Here is a 17,807-nt window from a genome sequence, read left to right on the forward strand (position 1 = left end):
CAACTTCAATTTCAATTGTAATCAATGGTGACAATTTACTCTGAGCACATGAGCATCAAATTAATCAATAAATTGATGACAGAAAAAAATATATCAAAGTAATCAGATTGAGATTGAATTTACAATTTAAATTGTTCACAATGGAAAACTTTTTCTCTTTCTTAATCATCATCATCATTATCTTAATTGCTTATTTTTCATCTCAATTAATCTATTAATAGTTAACAATTGGAAAGCTTTTCGTTTAACCAGAAATTGAAAGTAAATCATTTAAATTGAGGGAAAGTTTAATTGTTACGTTTATATGATTTGAATGAATGGAAACAAACAACAACAATTAAGATTAACATTCACACAACAACAAAACCGATAACTTAATTGTGTTACCTGAAAATCAATCAATTGTTTAACTTTAATTGTAAATAATTAGCTGATTGTTAACAGTTAAGATGAATTAACTTTTTAGCTAAATGGTTGATTCATTTTGGGTAAAAATTACTCAATTGAATATCAACAGAAATATATTCAGATAATTAACTGATCATAATTAGTTATTTAAAGAAAGTAGAAGATAAAATTAAGCATAATTACAATTAAGCCTAATAGAAAAAAAAAACTTAATTATATTATTAAGAAAGTAATTAAATATTAATGTAAAATATAATCAACAACAATCAATAAGTAGGAGGAAAAGGTAATGATTAGTTTAAGATGATTAACAATATTAATTAATTGAAAACAAACACCAGCAATTGAATTTTAATCAGTAGTTGATTATCCATGTCTAATTAATAGAGAATTGATTAACTTACCTCATATAATTTAAGATCATTGTAATTAACGAAATCTAATTGTCTATCATCAAGATACTCGATTGGTTTTAATTGTGATTCCCTAAGGCCAATTTTGTCAACGAGAAGTTTAAAGTTCTGAAAATGAAGCAAAAGTGAATTAAATTAACTTAATCAACTTAAATTGTTACTAAATTTAGATGAATAGTTATTGATAATAATGATATTAATAGTAATATAAACAAATCTATTCCGGAGATGAGTTAATCAAGTTAATTGTAACATTTACTCTCATTTGAAAAATGATAGAGAGGGAGAAAAGCAATTAATCAAATTGTTGACAACCATCAACATTTGATAGTTGATTCAACTAACATCAATGATTAAGGATTAATGGATTCAATTCAAGGTTAACTGTTGTCAATTTAAATGTGGCACAATTAAACACTTTAATGGTAACTATTAATTATCATTTAATTCAAGATCAAGGTTAATCCAAAACCGTAATTATCGTTAATCCTTTTCAACTAGTAAATGTATTCATTATTATTATTATCATTATTTTCTGTATCAATATTAGTATAATTATACACAAATGCGAATGACCAATGATAATTAACTGGTCACGTAGTAATTATCAAGGGATTAGGTGGTTAATTAAGACAATTAGCTGATTCTTACCAAGGCAAGCCAATGATTATTTTGACCAACAACAGTTTCCTTCCGGGTTGACCAAACAATACTGTATTCAATTAGGAAAACGGTAAATTGTTGATCATAAACTTTGATCCATTCCCGTTTCCGCCAATCAACACCATCGTATTCAACTAATACCTGTTAATTAAAGGAGAGAGAGAAATTAAAATCAATACAATTAAATGAAACAATTGGAAAACCATTACAAATGTATTGATATCAAAGGCAAGAGAAAATTTTGCAAACTCTTGAAACAATCACAATAATTGTCAGCGAGATGATAGTTAATCATTATAATAGTTAAATCTAATCATTAACTGATAATACGATTGATTTTAATTGAGATTAATTAATGAGATGTTATTTTTATTTAATCTTTCATTTTGATACACATTCAAATCAATCAAATTGGAAGCAAATTTTGTTAACAAAATCAAACAAATCATTTTCTTTGGCTTTAAAACTGTTTTAACAACAAATTATCATTTATATATTGACAAGTGCTTCAAATTAATTGGGTTGGCTTGATTAATATCAAGATTATAATTATGTCCACCAAAAGTTAATTGAAAAACTGATTGACATTGACTTTACAAAATGCCAATAACCTTTAGGAATGAAAAGCATTTGACCTTTGTCAAGGTAACATTCAAGGTAGGGCAATGAGTTGAACATTGGAAACCTGATCGGATCAATTGATTCAATATCAACTTGACTTGTATTGGAAAGCAGATAATCTGAATGTGGATAAAGTAGATTAGGATTAATACTATTTGAATATAAGCGAATATATTTTCCACCCATAACCTGAGCTAATAGATTATCGTAAGGATCATGATGAAGTGGAGATACAGTTCCCCATGGGCCAAACCAACCGTTCACAACGATATTGTTACGATCATATTGATCATCACTTTCATTGTCATTTGAATCTTTGTCTTTGTCTTTGTCTTTTTCATTAGTGTCACTCTTGGTTTGTTGATGGTCATCTTTACATTGGTCAGACTTGATTCCACAATAATCGGGTATAGTAAAATCATAAGATAATTGTTTAAATTGTTGAAATAATTCTTGCTGAGCAATATATCCTTTAGATGGACCATCAGTCCAGTGTTTATCAATGAAACATTCAACTGTCATCAATTTTTGTGACCATTCAAAGTCAGTATATTTATTACCAATTTCAACCGGAACTGTACGAGCTCCCATATTGGATAATAAATAGTCTAGTGACCAATGGTTATCTGATTGATTATCACAAGCTGACCAGTCATCCATGGCTCCGGTAATAATACAGGGTTTACTTTTGTTGGCATAAGATTGTTTGAAAATTTCCAATGATGGACAATGGATAATTTCAATTCTGTTAACAGGATCAATTGATTGGTAAGGTAAAATCTTTTCCCTTCCTTTCATGATAGTGGACAATGTTTTCCACTTGGTTGAATAGTGGACACTAAGGATTGAATGAAGTAAACAAGCAATGTCCGAGGCCAGTCCATCCATAATTGGTGGACACATGATACAAGCCATATCACAAGTTTGGATTAACGATTCTAATATAATCTCATTGAGTCCCTTTGGTAAACAATTAGATTCAACTTTTGGCTTATCATCTAATTTGAAATTAAACTGATACGGATTTAGATTATCATCATCTTCGTCCTCTTCCTCTTCCTCTTGGTCATTTGCATCAGGTGAGTTTAATATAATTCTGAGTTGTAATAGGGTTTTAATTATACAAACATAACCATAAAGGTAACGATAATCAAGTTTCACTGATTTCCAATGTCCGATATTTAATTTTTCCCAAGAAAAATCAATCAACATCTCACATGTTTCAAGATATTCCAAGTAATCAGCTGATTGTTTCCTTACATTTCCAATTGTTGATTTAGTAATTTTCATTACATGACGATGATGATGAATAGTGGATCCGATTTGATGATCATTTTGTTGTTGTTGTTGTTGTTGATTAACTCGTGGTAATCCAATCAAATTAAGGACTAATCTGAATTGGGTATAGAAATAAGTTCCAATAGTTGATTGTTGGATTAATTTGAGATCATCAACAGCAAGATGATTACGTTCAGTTAATAAAATATTTATATTGTTCACAATGTCACGTACAGTTGTCATAGTGATCCTTATAATAGGTTAACTGTATTATTATTATTGTTGTTGATGATGATGATGATTGTTGAGTTATTATTATAACTATAATTGTGATAATATCTTTATTAGAAATATATATTGGTCTTGATGTCAATCCGATTGTATGAAGAGGATAAAATTATCACAAAGATTCACACAGGAAAAGAGATGATGAAATAACCTGAATAGTGAAAGTTATTGGATTATAATTAGTTTTCAGTTGGTTAATACACAAATTAACGCTCACTAGCTCACTCAACCTTTCTCTCTCTCTCAGTCTCTTCTCCAGGGAGATACTGAATCCATTATGGATAAAAGTGAATAATAGTATTGAATAAATCATAATGATTTATATCAATACGAAGTTAATTACCACAATGATTAGAGTCAAACTAATAATAGTTGGACTATTGACCAGTTCAATGTAACAATTAATGTAGATTTTTGTGATAATAGTTTTGGTTTTATGGGTAAAAATCAATTCGATTGAATCAAATCAATTTTGAACAATTTACAAATTGTTAGAAAACAACATTAAATTGATAACATTTTACTTTACAGAATCACTTTCAGAGTTATCTTATTAACTTGCTGTGAATTCAACAAAATAATTCATTAACTATCATGAATTTTACTAACTCTCATTATCGTAAATATTATTTGATTCTGATAAGAAGTACACTGTGTACTTTTTCTGTTGATTTTTTTATTTGATTAATCGACAAGTGTATTAGTAACTTTAATAGTAAAAATATTATACTAATTATCATATTTTTGATAAACAATTACAGGGTCAATGAAGCTCTTGGTGATTCTAATTCTGAAACTGAACGATAAGAATCAGCATTGAAATCATATGATGATTACTGAAATGATATGAAGCAAATATTGAGCAATTTAGAGTGAAATCATTGATTCCTCTAGATTGTTGATAGTTAATTAAGTTTCTGCTAATCTTAACATCTGATTGAGCTTCGTGGAAATCGCACTAAATCAGCGAGTTTATCATAGATCAAGCTGATCAAGATACAAATTGTTGGACGTTCAGAATTCAGATCATTTGAATTTGTGATCATTTCAAGTTCTCACAGCGATCGGATTGGATGTGACAGTAACTTAAGTATTTTTGGTGAATCAGTGGATAAGTTTTCTAGTCTTCATATTCATTTATTATACTGACCATGGATTTATTATCGTTAGTGTCCAGTTTTAAATTTACGCCATTAAGTATATTTTGGTCAATTGTTACAACTTATTTGGTCTTTAACTTAATCAACCACTTTATTTACTTATATCGATTGTCTCGATTACCAACATATCGACCGATGAGTAAAGTTTATGAAGTTTTACTCAGCATTGCTCGTGGAGATTGTAAGTATTTCGATGTTCAGGTCAACCTTCGAACTCTAGCTAAATTGTTTTCTTCTTTGCTTAATGTCCACTTGTGTCCAATGGCGGATATTGTGATATTTATCTACGTTTATAGCTAATATTTTAAGGAAAGCAATAGAAGATCATGAACACTATTTCCAAGAAAATGGATATTGTGTCATTTGGTTCCTGTGTATCCCGTTTATTATGGTTGGTCGATACGATAGAGCTCAAGTGAGTAAACGAATTTCCATTTGATATGTACATGTTTTAATAATTCGGAATGAACTTATTGTGAACCCTGTACGTGATTTCTGTGGGCTTTAACCACTGCTTTTCAGGAAACTGTAGGTGAGCCTGCGACACTGGACAAGAGTCATCTTTTTACAATGAGTGAAATTTTCTTTGGTCAAGGAATAATCTCTTCTAAAGACGAAAAATGGAAATCTCGTCGTCATTTAGTTCGTCAACAGTTTTCTCCTCTTTCGATTCCTCATTATACAAGTAACATTAGATCGCTATCAGAGTCAGTAAACAAATCGATTCAACAATCAATCGTAGAAGAGAAGAAAACAGGTAAACCTTTAGATATTCGAGGCTTTTTCTCAATCGCTACCATGAAAATGATCTTGGGTAAAGCTTCAGGAGTTGAACTTGCTGACAGAGATTATGAATTCTTGATAAAGGCAATGGATAAGTTTCTTCATCAATCAGAAATTCGGACAATGTTTCCTCCATTTTACACTGATTTTTTCTATGAAATTTATATTAAATGGACTGGAACTCGGAGAATGATTGATGAAACTAACGAGTTATTAGTTTCAGGGATTCGCAAAAAATATAATCAGATCAGAAGAGAATTACTCGTTGAAGATCGTGATGCTTATCAAATGTTGAATGAACGAAATAACAATTCGAGTGACCTCATTGATGGTTCTGATGAAGGAAAAAGATCAAATAGTCTTAGTGAATTTCTAATGAGAACTTGGGTTAAGCCTGAGACTGGATTAACTGAGGAAATTGAATCGGCCATTTTGGAAGAGATCAAAGCAGTTCTAGTTGCTGGTTCTGATGGACCTGATAGTCTTATGACTTGGTTCATTTATATCATCGGCTGTTATCCCGAATATCAAGAAATGATCTACCAAGAGGTTAAAGATATCGATGTAAAAGATTGACACCGATGTCAATAGTTTCAATTCTTAGATCAGTGTTTCAAGGAAGCTACGACTCTACACTTCAGTTCCAGTTAAGATTCGTAAAGCTGAACGCGATCAAATCATGAACGATGGTAAAGTTATTCCCAAAGGATCATTGATTCTCGTTAGTTTAATCATCTTGAGATTCAAAGATTTTCCTCAACCCTTTCAATATAAACCTCAACGATTCGCTCCTGATGTTACACCTAAAATTCCAATGGTGCTTATATCCCATCGGAATCAGACCAAGAGATTGTATCGGTCAACGATTGGCTCCATTTTATATAAAATTCATCGTTGATCAATAATAAAATCATTCAAAATAAAATCTCATCGATATTGGGATGACATCAGTTACAAATTAGTCTTTGTATTCAAACCAACGGATCCATTACATGTAACATTTACACCAAGATGAGATTTTATTATTAATTTTTATTAATAATAAAGTTTTGGTATGTTAATCAATTCAATTATCATTATTCAATCAAACTCCAACTACTGATTGCAGAGAATATTGGTGATCATCCTAATAATCAATTTAAATCGAATCAATTTCATAAGAGTTTATATGTTAATATTTAACATTAACTTTCTCAATTATCTGAATCCGATCATTGGTTATTCAAATCATGTTAAAGTCCCAATTAAAATGTACAATATTGGTAAATAAAGGACAATTAGTGAAACTATCTGATCTCAATAAAATTAATTGATTACCACAAGCTGACCAGTGGTCCATGGCTCTGATGATAAAACAAAGTTGTCATAAGATTTTTTGAAGTTTTCCAATGATGGACTATGGATAATTTCAATTCTGTTATTATCACTTCGAGTGATAATATGATTTCAATTATACAAACATAACCTTAAAGGATAATTAACCAATTGCATGTATTAATACCAAATTAACTAATTATTGACAACAGATTATTTTGTCATTCTTTCGGGTCCAATGGTTGAAACTGCACGTTAAATCATAGCCCGGTTAAATTACCTTTTGATTACTGAAATGATTAAGGAAATTTATCATTAGCCAGTGACGTAGCTTAATCATTAAATCAGTTTGCGTAATTGTTTATCCAAAGAAAAAAACAAGTTTATTCCTCGTCAATAATGATTGTTAATTAAGAGTTTTCTTCATCTCCCTCTCTCTCCAATTCGAGGTCTCTAACTAAGGGCTCACTCTTTGATTGGATTTTAGGAAAATTTAAACGATCAAACTAATGTTTTCATGGTGAATCAAGTTAAACAAGATAAACTCATAGAGTTATAATCGAGACACCAAAGTGATCAGAATCATTTCAACTTTTTTCATTGATTAGATTGGATTAAAGAAGTTAATTTTAGTGAGTCAAGTGAAATTCATTATTATCATCTTGTTATTCATTTGTTATATTAACCATGGATTTGTTATCGTTAGTGTCCAGTTTTAAATTTACACCATTAAGTATATTTTGGTCAATTGTTACAACTTATTTGATATTTAACTTAATCAACTACTCTATTTACTTATATCGGTTGTCTCTATTACCAACATATCGACCGCTGAGTAAAGTTTATGAAGTTTTCCTCTACATTGCTCGTGGAGATTGTAAGTATTAGTATTTCTATGTTCAGATCGAACTTCAAATAGTAGCTAAATTGTTTTCTTATTTACAATTGTGTCCAATCGTGAATATTTGAATATTCATCTGCGTTTATAGCTAATGTTTTAAGGAAAATAGTTGAAGATCATGAACACTATTTCCAAGAAAACGGATATTGTGTCGTTTGGTTCTCGTGCATTCCGTTCATTATGGTTGGCCGCTACGATAAAGCTCAAGTGAGTATACAAATTTCATTCTCGTATTATTCAAAATGATCTTATTTTTGTAAACTTTCAACATGAATTTTCAGGAAACTGTCGGTGAGCCTGCGACACTGGACAAAAGTCATCTTTTTACAATGAGTGAAATTTTCTTTGGTCAAGGAATAATCTCTTCCAAAGACGAAAATGGAAATCTCGTCGTCGTTTAGTTCGTCAACAGTTTTCTCCTCTTTCGATTCCTCATTATACAAGTAACATTAGATCGCTATCTGAGTCAGTAAACAAATCGATTCAACAATCAATCGTAGATGAGAAGAAAACAGGTAAACCTTTGGATATTCGAGGCTTTTTCTCAATAACAACGATGAAAATGATCTTAGGTAAAGCTTCAGGAGTTGAACTTGCTGATAAAGATTATGAATTCTTGATAAAGGCAATGGATAAGTTTCTTCATCAATCAGAAATTCGAGTGATTTTTCCTTTTTTTTATACTGATTTTTTATACGAAATTTATATAAAATGGACTGGAACTCGAAGAATGATTGATAAAACTAACAAGATACTAGTCTCTGCGATAAGAAAAAAGTATAATCAAATCAAAGGAGATCTTCAAGTTCAGTCGAAATCAGATGCTGTAGATTATGACAATCCTCGATTAATTAACAACAATAACACTAATAACAATTCGAGTGACCTCATCGATAGTTCAGAAGAGAGTAAAAGATCAAATAGTCTTAGTGAATTTCTAATGAGAACTTGGGTTAAGCCTGAGACTGGATTAACTGAGGAAATTGAATCGGCCATTTTGGAAGAGATCAAAGCTGTTCTAGTCGCTGGTTCGGATGGACCTGATAGTCTTATGACTTGGTTCATTTATATCATCGGCTGTTATCCCGAATATCAAGAAATGATCTATCAAGAGGTTAAGGATATCGATGTAAAAGATTGGACACTGGCCGATGTCAATAGTTTCCAATTTTTAGATCAGTGTTTCAAGGAAGCTACTCGACTCTACACTTCAGTTCCAGTTAAGATTCGTAAAGCTGAACGCGATCAAATCATGAACGATGGTAAAGTTATTCCTAAAGGATCATTGATTCTCGTTAGTTTAATCAGCATCCTAAGAGATTCAAAGATTTTCCCTCAACCCTTTCAATATAAACCTCAACGATTCGCTCCTGATGCTACACCTAAAATTCCCAATGGTGCTTATATCCCATTTGGAATCAGACCAAGAGATTGTATCGGTCAACGATTGGCTCCATTTTATATAAAATTCATCGTTGGATCGATAATAAAATCATTCAAAATAAAATCTCATCGATATTGGGATGACATCAGTTACAAATTAGTCTTTGTATTCAAACCAACGGATCCATTACATGTAACATTCACTCCAAGATGAGTACAAATCAATTCTATTAACCTTAATCACTTTTATACAATTAAGAAAAAAGCTCAATACTTAAAATATCATTGATAAAAATCATTATCAGAACATGTTAACATTCAACTTTGCTTGATCATTTTTCTGAATCAATTAAACTCCATTGTAATAGTAAAATCAGTTCATTTCAAATTCATAAAATTTATATATTAAATTAAGAACAGTTATTTGAACTTTTCGATCTTTATTCATTAACTCAAAATGCGATTGTAAATGAATTGAAATTGATTTGTGTCAATTCATTTACTTGATTTGATTAATCGATTGCTTCTATTATTATAATGGTATAGAAAATTAACTAATTATCAATTTATAAAGCTACATGTTAAATCATATGGCGATTACTTTATCTTTTAATTAATGAGATGATTGATGAAATTATCATCAGTGACAAAGCTCAATCAGCAAATCCTTAAACTTAATTGTTTGTCCAGAGAAATTAAGACAATTCTATTCCTCGTTAATAGTGATTGTTAATTAAGATTTTCTCACTCTTAATTATTCTCAGTTTTTGATTGATTTCTCAGGAAAATTTAAGATAAATTAATAATTTAATTGTGAATCAAGTTAAACTAAAAGGGTTATATTCAAGACATCCAAGTGATCAGAATCATTTCAACTTTTTTAATTGAGTTGATCGGATTAAGACAGTTGATAATTAAACTTAATAGGTCGGTTTAAGTTCATTATTATCGTCTCGCTATTCATTTGTTATATTTACCATGGATTTGTTATCGTTAGTGTCTAGTTTTAAATTTACACCATTAAGTATATTTTGGTCAATTGTTACAACTTATCTGGTCTTTAACTTAATCAACTACTCTATTTACTTATATCGATTGTCTCAATTACCAACATATCGACCAATATGTAAAGTTTATGAAGTTTTCATCAGCATTGCTCGTGGAGATTGTAAGTATTTCGATGTTCAGATTGCCCTTCAGATTTTCGTTAATTTGTTTTCTTATTTTCATTTGTGTCCATCCCCGGATATTGTGTTAAATATGTTATTCATCAACGTTTATAGCTAATGTTTTGAGGATTATATTGGAAGAACATGAAGATTATTTCCAAAAGAATGGATATTGTGTCATTTGGTTCTTGTGTATTCCATGCATTATGGTTGGTCGATACGATAAAGCTCAAGTAAGTAAACGAATTAGAAACTATCATGTTAAGGACTAAGCTTTGAATGCTATTGATTCTGACTGTGAATACGTTGAACGTTTGCCATAACTTTTACAGGAGACTGTGGGCACGCCTGCGACGTTGGACAAAGGTCATCCTTTTAAAACGGCTGAAATTTTCTTTGGTCAAGGGATAATCTCTTCTAAAGACGAAAAATGGAAATCTCGTCGTCGTTTAGTTCGTCAACAGTTTTCTCCTCTTTCCATTCCTCATTATACAAGTAACATAAGATCGCTATCTGAGTCAGTAAACAAATCGATTCAACAATCAATCGTAGATGAGAAGAAAACAGGTAAACCTTTGGATATCCGAGGCTTTTTCTCAATAACAACGATGAAAATGATCTTAGGCAAAGCTTCAGGAGTTGAATTCGTAGAAAAAGATTATAGATTTTTAATCAAAGCGATGGATAAGTTTCTTCATCAAGCAGAAATTCGTATGATGTTTCCTCTTTTTTATACTGATTTTTTATACGAAATTTATATAAAATGGACTGGAACTCGAAGAATGATTGATAAAACTAATAAGATACTAGTCTCTGCGATTAGAAAAAAGTATAATCAGATCAAAGGAGATCTTCAAGTTCAGTCGAAATCAGATGCTGTAGATTATGACAATCCTCGATTAATTAACAACAATAACACCAATAACAATTCGAGTGACCTCATCGATAGTTCAGAAGAGAGTAAAAGATCAAATAGTCTTAGTGAATTTCTAATGAGAACTTGGGTTAAACCTGAGACTGGATTAACTGAGGAAATTGAATCGGCCATTTTGGAAGAGATCAAAGCAGTTCTAGTCGCTGGTTCTGATGGACCTGATAGTCTTATGACTTGGTTCATTTATATCATCGGCTGTTATCCCGAATATCAAGAAATGATCTATCAAGAGGTTAAGGATATCGATGTAAAAGATTGGACACTGGCCGATGTCAATAGTTTCCAATTCTTAGATCAGTGTTTCAAGGAAGCTACTCGACTCTACACTTCAGTTCCAGTTAAGATTCGTAAAGCTGAACGCGATCAAATCATGAACGATGGTAAAGTTATTCCTAAAGGATCATTGATTCTCGTTAGTTTAATCAGCATCTTAAGAGATTCAAAGATTTTCCCTCAACCCTTTCAATATAAACCTCAACGATTCGCTCCTGATGCTACACCTAAAATTCCCAATGGTGCTTATATCCCATTCGGAATCAGACCAAGAGATTGTATCGGTCAACGATTGGCTCCATTTTATATAAAATTCATCGTTGGATCGATAATAAAATCATTCAAAATAAAATCTCATCGATATTGGGATGATATAAGCTACAAGTTCAACTTTGTATTCAAACCAACGGATCCATTACATGTAACATTCACACCGAGATGAGTAAAAATCAATTTAATTCATACAAATCAGTTTAATCAATTCCCAAAAAAAACTCAGAATAAACAACATCATCATTGGTTAACATTTAACTTTCCAAAAATAACTTTTTGAATAACCTGATAATGTTTTTGATACTTTATGTTACTTGAGTATGAATCAAATGTCGTCAGAAATAAATTAATTATTAAACTATTATCAATTTGTAAATTATAAGTTAGACGATAATCAACAAATTCAGCGATTTCCAAGGTTATCGCAAGAAACTGATTCTTCAACATTGAACGACAATAATTGGTTGCAATCAAGATTAATTACAATTAAAATGCTAGGATAAATGTTCTCGTAAATATCACCGTTTGCCTCAGGCTATTTTAATAGTAACAACAATTAAGATGATTAACTGATTATTACAATAAAAGGTATAAGGAAATTTAGTACTGTTAAATTTTCTAGCTAATATTTGTCGTAAATGGTTTCATAATCAAGGTTAATTGCCGAATTTAAATCAATTATAGTTAATTAAATTAGCTATCGAGATTGTTTCCTGATTTAAATAATTAAACTCTATTGTCATTTGTAATTGTCTATTGCAAGTTGTTAGTTAATTGTTCGTCAAACAATCAAAATGAATCTATTACCAATTATAATTCATCATTTCTTTAAATTAATTAAATTTGATAATCAAAATTTAATCTTAATTAAAGTTAAAAGAAATCAAGTTATAAGAAAAAGATAAACATGATAAGTGCACAGAGATTTGCCTCTTTTACCTTGGTTTAATTGTAACAATTTAATAATAATCGATTGTAATTATTTCACTTCTAGAGAACTGGAGATGTTAATTTATCAACAATTTGGAAAGCAATTAATAAATCGCTTCAAGGGTTTGCACTTTTGATATGATTTTCTCTCTGGAGTTAATAACAACCCTCTTTACCTGAGGATTAAAAAATCATTTTCTCTTAATCATTTGGATTAAATTTAGTTTTTTTTTTCGTAAATATTAATGTTAATTAAATACACGTATTAATCCCTTGGACAAGCGTATTGGATAATTATATTGAAGAATTAACAATCAGATGCCTTAATCATTTTTCTTAATGATTGTTTTGTTTGATTTTTTTTCTTCAAAATCATTTATAACTTTTAAAAGTCATAAATACTATTGCAAATACTATTAAAATGATGATATTAATCATCATTTTCTGAGCACTTATTGCACAATTATGATAAGAATTGCAAGTTTTAACCTTTTCTCTTACCTTAAGTTAGCTAACTACTGTTGACTCTTCCTTAATTAAATATAAGTATTCTATCATCATTATCATTATCATCTTCTCTTCAAATCTCTCTCTCTTTCTCTCTCAGCTCACTCTAAATGATTACTATTGTTCGTTAGTTTTGTCTTGATAGGGAAAGATTGTAATCAATTTAATAGGATTGAAGAGATGAACAATTAAGTTAATCAACAGAAGAAAAGAATCGATGAGGAAGAGAGAAAGAGAAGAAAAATAGAGTAGAAAGAATAATGTAGAACGAAGTTGGAAAGTTCTATTTCGATCGAAAGGGAAAGGAGAGAATTTGATTGTATCTGATGAACCACATCGAATCATTATTGTGAACCATTCAGTCAAAACAATCGATATTATCGAAAAGGACGAAAAGATGAAAAAAGAAAAGCCTCAAAAAGAAAATAAAGTTGACCGCATATTGGAAAAAAACGAATTGCGTGTTTTTCTAATATTATTGTTTTCGTAATATTGTTGCGAATTCAAGTGAACCTTTTTGTAGATTTAATTTAATTCGCAATTTTCCAACATCAATTTCGCTTTTCTATTAAAATCAAAATGATCATTTGTTCAACTGAATGAGGACAAAAAATTCATAATCAAACGCAGGTAAAGTAACATTATTATCTTCATGAATATCATCATCATCATGACCATTATTTCCTTCAACAACTCAAGATAAATCATGACTGTCACCAGGAATAGATGACTCACTAAAAGGAGTCAGTAAAATATTAAAGAAAATGTAACTCTCAAGTTGAGTGAGAGAGCAAGAAGATAAAGGTAAGAAAAATATTAAGATGATGATGATGAGAAGAAGATGAAGCAAAAAAAAACAGGGATGAGGACGTGATGATGATGCTGAGAAGAAGCAAGAGAGAGAAAGTTGAGTTTTTTTTTCGTTCAATTGGATTTATCTTCAGTTATAAACCAACCGGTTTACATGAAGCGTGGAGAGTTAAAAAGAGTGAGCTAGTGAGAGGAAGATGATAATGTTATTGGGAGAGAGAGAGAGATGATTATTATGATGAAAGTTGTCCTAGATAAAACAAGCTTTACCTGAAACGAAAACTGAAAACTAGCTTTCCAGGGTAAGATTATAATCATAACAGGTAAATTTGATTCTTCTTATAGACCTTTCAGAATCTCTCTCTCTCTCTCTCTCTCAAACACTATCACCGTTTTTCATTACTATCGTGATCATCTTCATCTTTTTTTTCAGCTACTTTATCACCAAACATTCAAAATGGATAATTACAGGTAATAACATATCAAGAAGATGACGAAGATGAAGCGCAGTTAAAAAATAATAATCATCTATTGTCGGTAATTATGTTTATGGGCTTTAACGTTGATTATTTTCATAAACAGTAAACTACTCGAAATCATTTGGATCACAATTAAGAGCTACAATTATAATTTTTTATCATTTTCAATAAGATGCAATGTTGATTTTATTTGGGTAGATAGAGAGAGACTTTTTCTGTTGTTTAGATTCTGTATAGGATTTTAATGTGGAGCAGTACGAGGTTCCTATGGGTAAAAATGGTCTCCTTGTAAAATATTATTCGAGTATTGATATTGTCAATCTATCATCATTAGAATTAATCAAATTTAGATGTATCGATAGAATTAGATTAATTTTAATGATGAATAAGAAGAGAAGAGGAATGAGAAGTTTAAATTATCTTCTATTTGTTTTACCATTACGAGATTATGATTATTCTTTATCACTCTCTCACTCTCTATGTGTGAGTGTAAATATTATCATTTCTAAGTAATAAATTGAAAAGAGAGTTAAGATTTTGATATATGTGAGCTACAGTTTTGAAAAGCAAATGATAACTTTTGTAATATGATTTGATAGGTAATACAAATACACATGATAATTATTGTATCATCTATCAATTTTGGTTAGATAATATTTAGGTTGAATGAGAAATTAATATGATAATGAATGATGATGATAACTGAGAGCACTTTGTACACAATTTATTATGGTTAGAAGCCTGAATCATCATGATATTGCTTTTAATTGGTTTTCCATTACAAGAATGGTGAAAATATCTGATAATCATGAGAGGAGAGTTTTTCATTTCGAGAGAGAGAGAGATGATAATGATCATAATGATGATAGGAAACTAACTTGACATAATTAGACATAAAAAAAGAGGGTGAAATATTATCTTTTTCATGTATAAATTGAATGAGAAAAAAGTTCCTAAGGATTCAATCATCATGTTGAGATACTAAACATGATCAAATGTTGTGTATTAGTTTTGAGAGATGCAAATCATTTGACAGTTGATTTAAAGGATTACCAAGAAAAAGGTGATTGGTTAATTGTTTTTAAATTTTTCGGAAAAAGACTCAATGATATCATTTACATTTGCATGTTGATTAACCTTTTTTTTTTACTTTTTCATTAGAAAACCAAATACTATTAGAAAAAGAGAATTACCGTTAAATCGTTGTGTTGAGAATGAGGCCTATTTGAAGCTCGAATGATTCCTTGACGCCAAATCCATTCGTTGATTTTTTTCACTTTAATTTTACTCGATGAAACTGTTGTTACACATAAAAACCTTTTACCAACAATTTCATCTCTCCATTTGTAGGCCATAACTCCTGCTGATAAATGGTGGAAAAGAAGATGAGTAGAAGGTAAATCGCTGTTGGTGTTGATTTAATATCGAGATTGATAATAATTGAGATGTAAAAGATTGATAATCAACGGATTTTTTTCCTTTGGTGGTGGTGATCAAATCGATTGAAATTAGTATTAGGCTAATGCCGCTGATGGATTTACTGATGTTTAAGGTGCTGGTGGTGATGTTGTTGTTGTTGTTGATGGTCGTATTGACGATGGTGATAAGGATGATGAGAGAGTTGCCCTGTTTTAAGGTTGATGATGCTGGTGATTCAGTTAACAAATACCATTTATACATAACTCACAGCATGAGGGACAAATTAGCATTGGTGATGATCCTTATTATTTATTTTTTAGCTTCTTCTTTATCCTGATTTCCTTTTTTATTTATCACACATTAAAACACACATATGAATAATAATAATGGGAGAGAGAGAGAGAGAGAGAAACTTGAAGGACGATCAAAGATATGAGATGATATTTGTTGTAGGAGAACAGAATAGAAATGATGATGATGATGATGATGGAAGAAAAAAAAACAGAAAATTATCGCAATGATAATTTTACTAATCAACCTCCTCTTCAACTCTCTACGCTCTCTGGTTAATTACTATTATAACTTTTGTATTACAATAAATGGCGAAAATAATGGTGATGATGATGATGCAGATGACGATGATATATATCAGAGAGAGACAAATGGAAAACAATATAATCACAAACACTAAACACAATCATGAGAATAACAATAATATCCTTCAATAGGTGCATCCATCCTTTGGGTTGAATTTAATAACGATGTTTGAGAATGATGATGATATTGAGAGAGAGAGAGAGAATTGAAAGTGTTCCAATTGAAGATGATCAAGAATAAAGAAGAAGAAAAAGAGAGGCAAGAAAAAAAAAGAATAACAAGATGTAAGATGATTTAAGATGAGAAAATGAATTGATGATATAACTGGATTGATGGAGAGAAGAAGATGAGAATTTAATATATTAGAGAATATGAAAAGAGAAAAGAAAAATATCACATTTAAAACATAGAATTTACCACATTCATTTGGAAATCACATTAACCTTTATATTTATTGAAAGAATTCACAATTTACACAATCACTGGTAAAGGTGAAATTAAATTAATTCCTTTTTAATTGGTTGATTTAATTTCTCTTTTGTTAAATCATAATAAAGAAAATGATTGTTGTTATATTAAAAACATTCAATCTCGACAAAGCTCAAGATTAACTGTCAACAAGCTTGACAACCGAAAGTTGGTTCGGTTACTAGGGGAGGAAATTGTTCCATCCCTTTTTCTTCTCCATTTAGTCTCCGCCCTTTTCGGGTTTTTCTGGTTTTCTGGTTGAAGGTAAATGACCTTTAAGATGATGTGAAGATGAGAAAATGTTTATCATCATTTTCTTCTCTCTCTCTCTCTCTCTCTTTCTCTCTCTTTAACATTTGTTTTCTTTTTTTTTCTGAAATTCGGTCAATAGAATTTTCTTTTCGTTTTTATTTCTCTTCTTTGACACTAGATTTCGCTACTTGTTCTTGCGAAAAATTGTTCGAGTTTGATTGAAACGAATAACAGTAAATATCTGATTTACTTTTTTTCGATTGAGAAAAATATTCTGCACAATTGATTTTCGATAATAATTTAAATATGTAATAAGATTAACATGATTGGTACTCAGAGTTTTTCGTTTCTTGATTGATTAGAATTAAAAGGTTAAGTGAAGTTTCGAGAATGGGGCTCAATGTGTTCAATTTATCGATAGAACTTTAAAAACGAAGGTAGTTCGAAGGTCAAATTTTGATAATTTCCACGAGAATATTCTAAG

The 17,807-nt window shown here is 30.3% G+C and overlaps 3 protein-coding genes across 3 annotated transcripts in view; 1 reads left to right on the forward strand and 2 right to left on the reverse strand.

Moving 5' to 3' along the window:
- The window catches only part of LOC128394748 (probable JmjC domain-containing histone demethylation protein 2C), a 44,925-nt gene extending 27,525 nt beyond the window's left edge, over positions 1 to 17,400 (reverse strand). Inside the window, exons 1-3 of the mRNA XM_053355109.1 lie at positions 15,781 to 17,400; positions 1,473 to 1,625; positions 813 to 929 (exon numbers count right to left, since the gene is read on the reverse strand). Of these exons, the coding sequence (XP_053211084.1) occupies positions 813 to 929; positions 1,473 to 1,625; positions 15,781 to 15,942 (432 nt within the window). The 5' untranslated portion in view covers positions 15,943 to 17,400. The remainder of the gene's footprint in view (positions 1 to 812; positions 930 to 1,472; positions 1,626 to 15,780) is intronic.
- On the reverse strand, positions 1,827 to 3,774 carry LOC128394746 (lysine-specific demethylase 8-like). Its single transcript, XM_053355105.1, has one exon. It carries the CDS (start codon positions 3,624 to 3,626, stop codon positions 2,034 to 2,036), a length of 1,593 nt encoding a protein of 530 aa, XP_053211080.1. The 5' UTR covers positions 3,627 to 3,774; the 3' UTR covers positions 1,827 to 2,033.
- LOC128394745 (cytochrome P450 4c3-like) lies at positions 9,427 to 12,052 on the forward strand. Its single transcript, XM_053355104.1, has 3 exons — positions 9,427 to 10,380; positions 10,496 to 10,614; positions 10,714 to 12,052. Exons 1-3 carry the CDS (start codon positions 10,191 to 10,193, stop codon positions 12,028 to 12,030), a joined length of 1,626 nt encoding a protein of 541 aa, XP_053211079.1. The 5' UTR covers positions 9,427 to 10,190; the 3' UTR covers positions 12,031 to 12,052.
- Positions 17,401 to 17,807: the final 407 nt, after the last annotated feature.

Source organism: Panonychus citri, unplaced genomic scaffold (assembly GCF_014898815.1).
Source record: "Panonychus citri isolate SS breed McGregor unplaced genomic scaffold, ASM1489881v1 Contig00140, whole genome shotgun sequence".
NCBI lineage: Eukaryota > Metazoa > Arthropoda > Arachnida > Trombidiformes > Tetranychidae > Panonychus > Panonychus citri.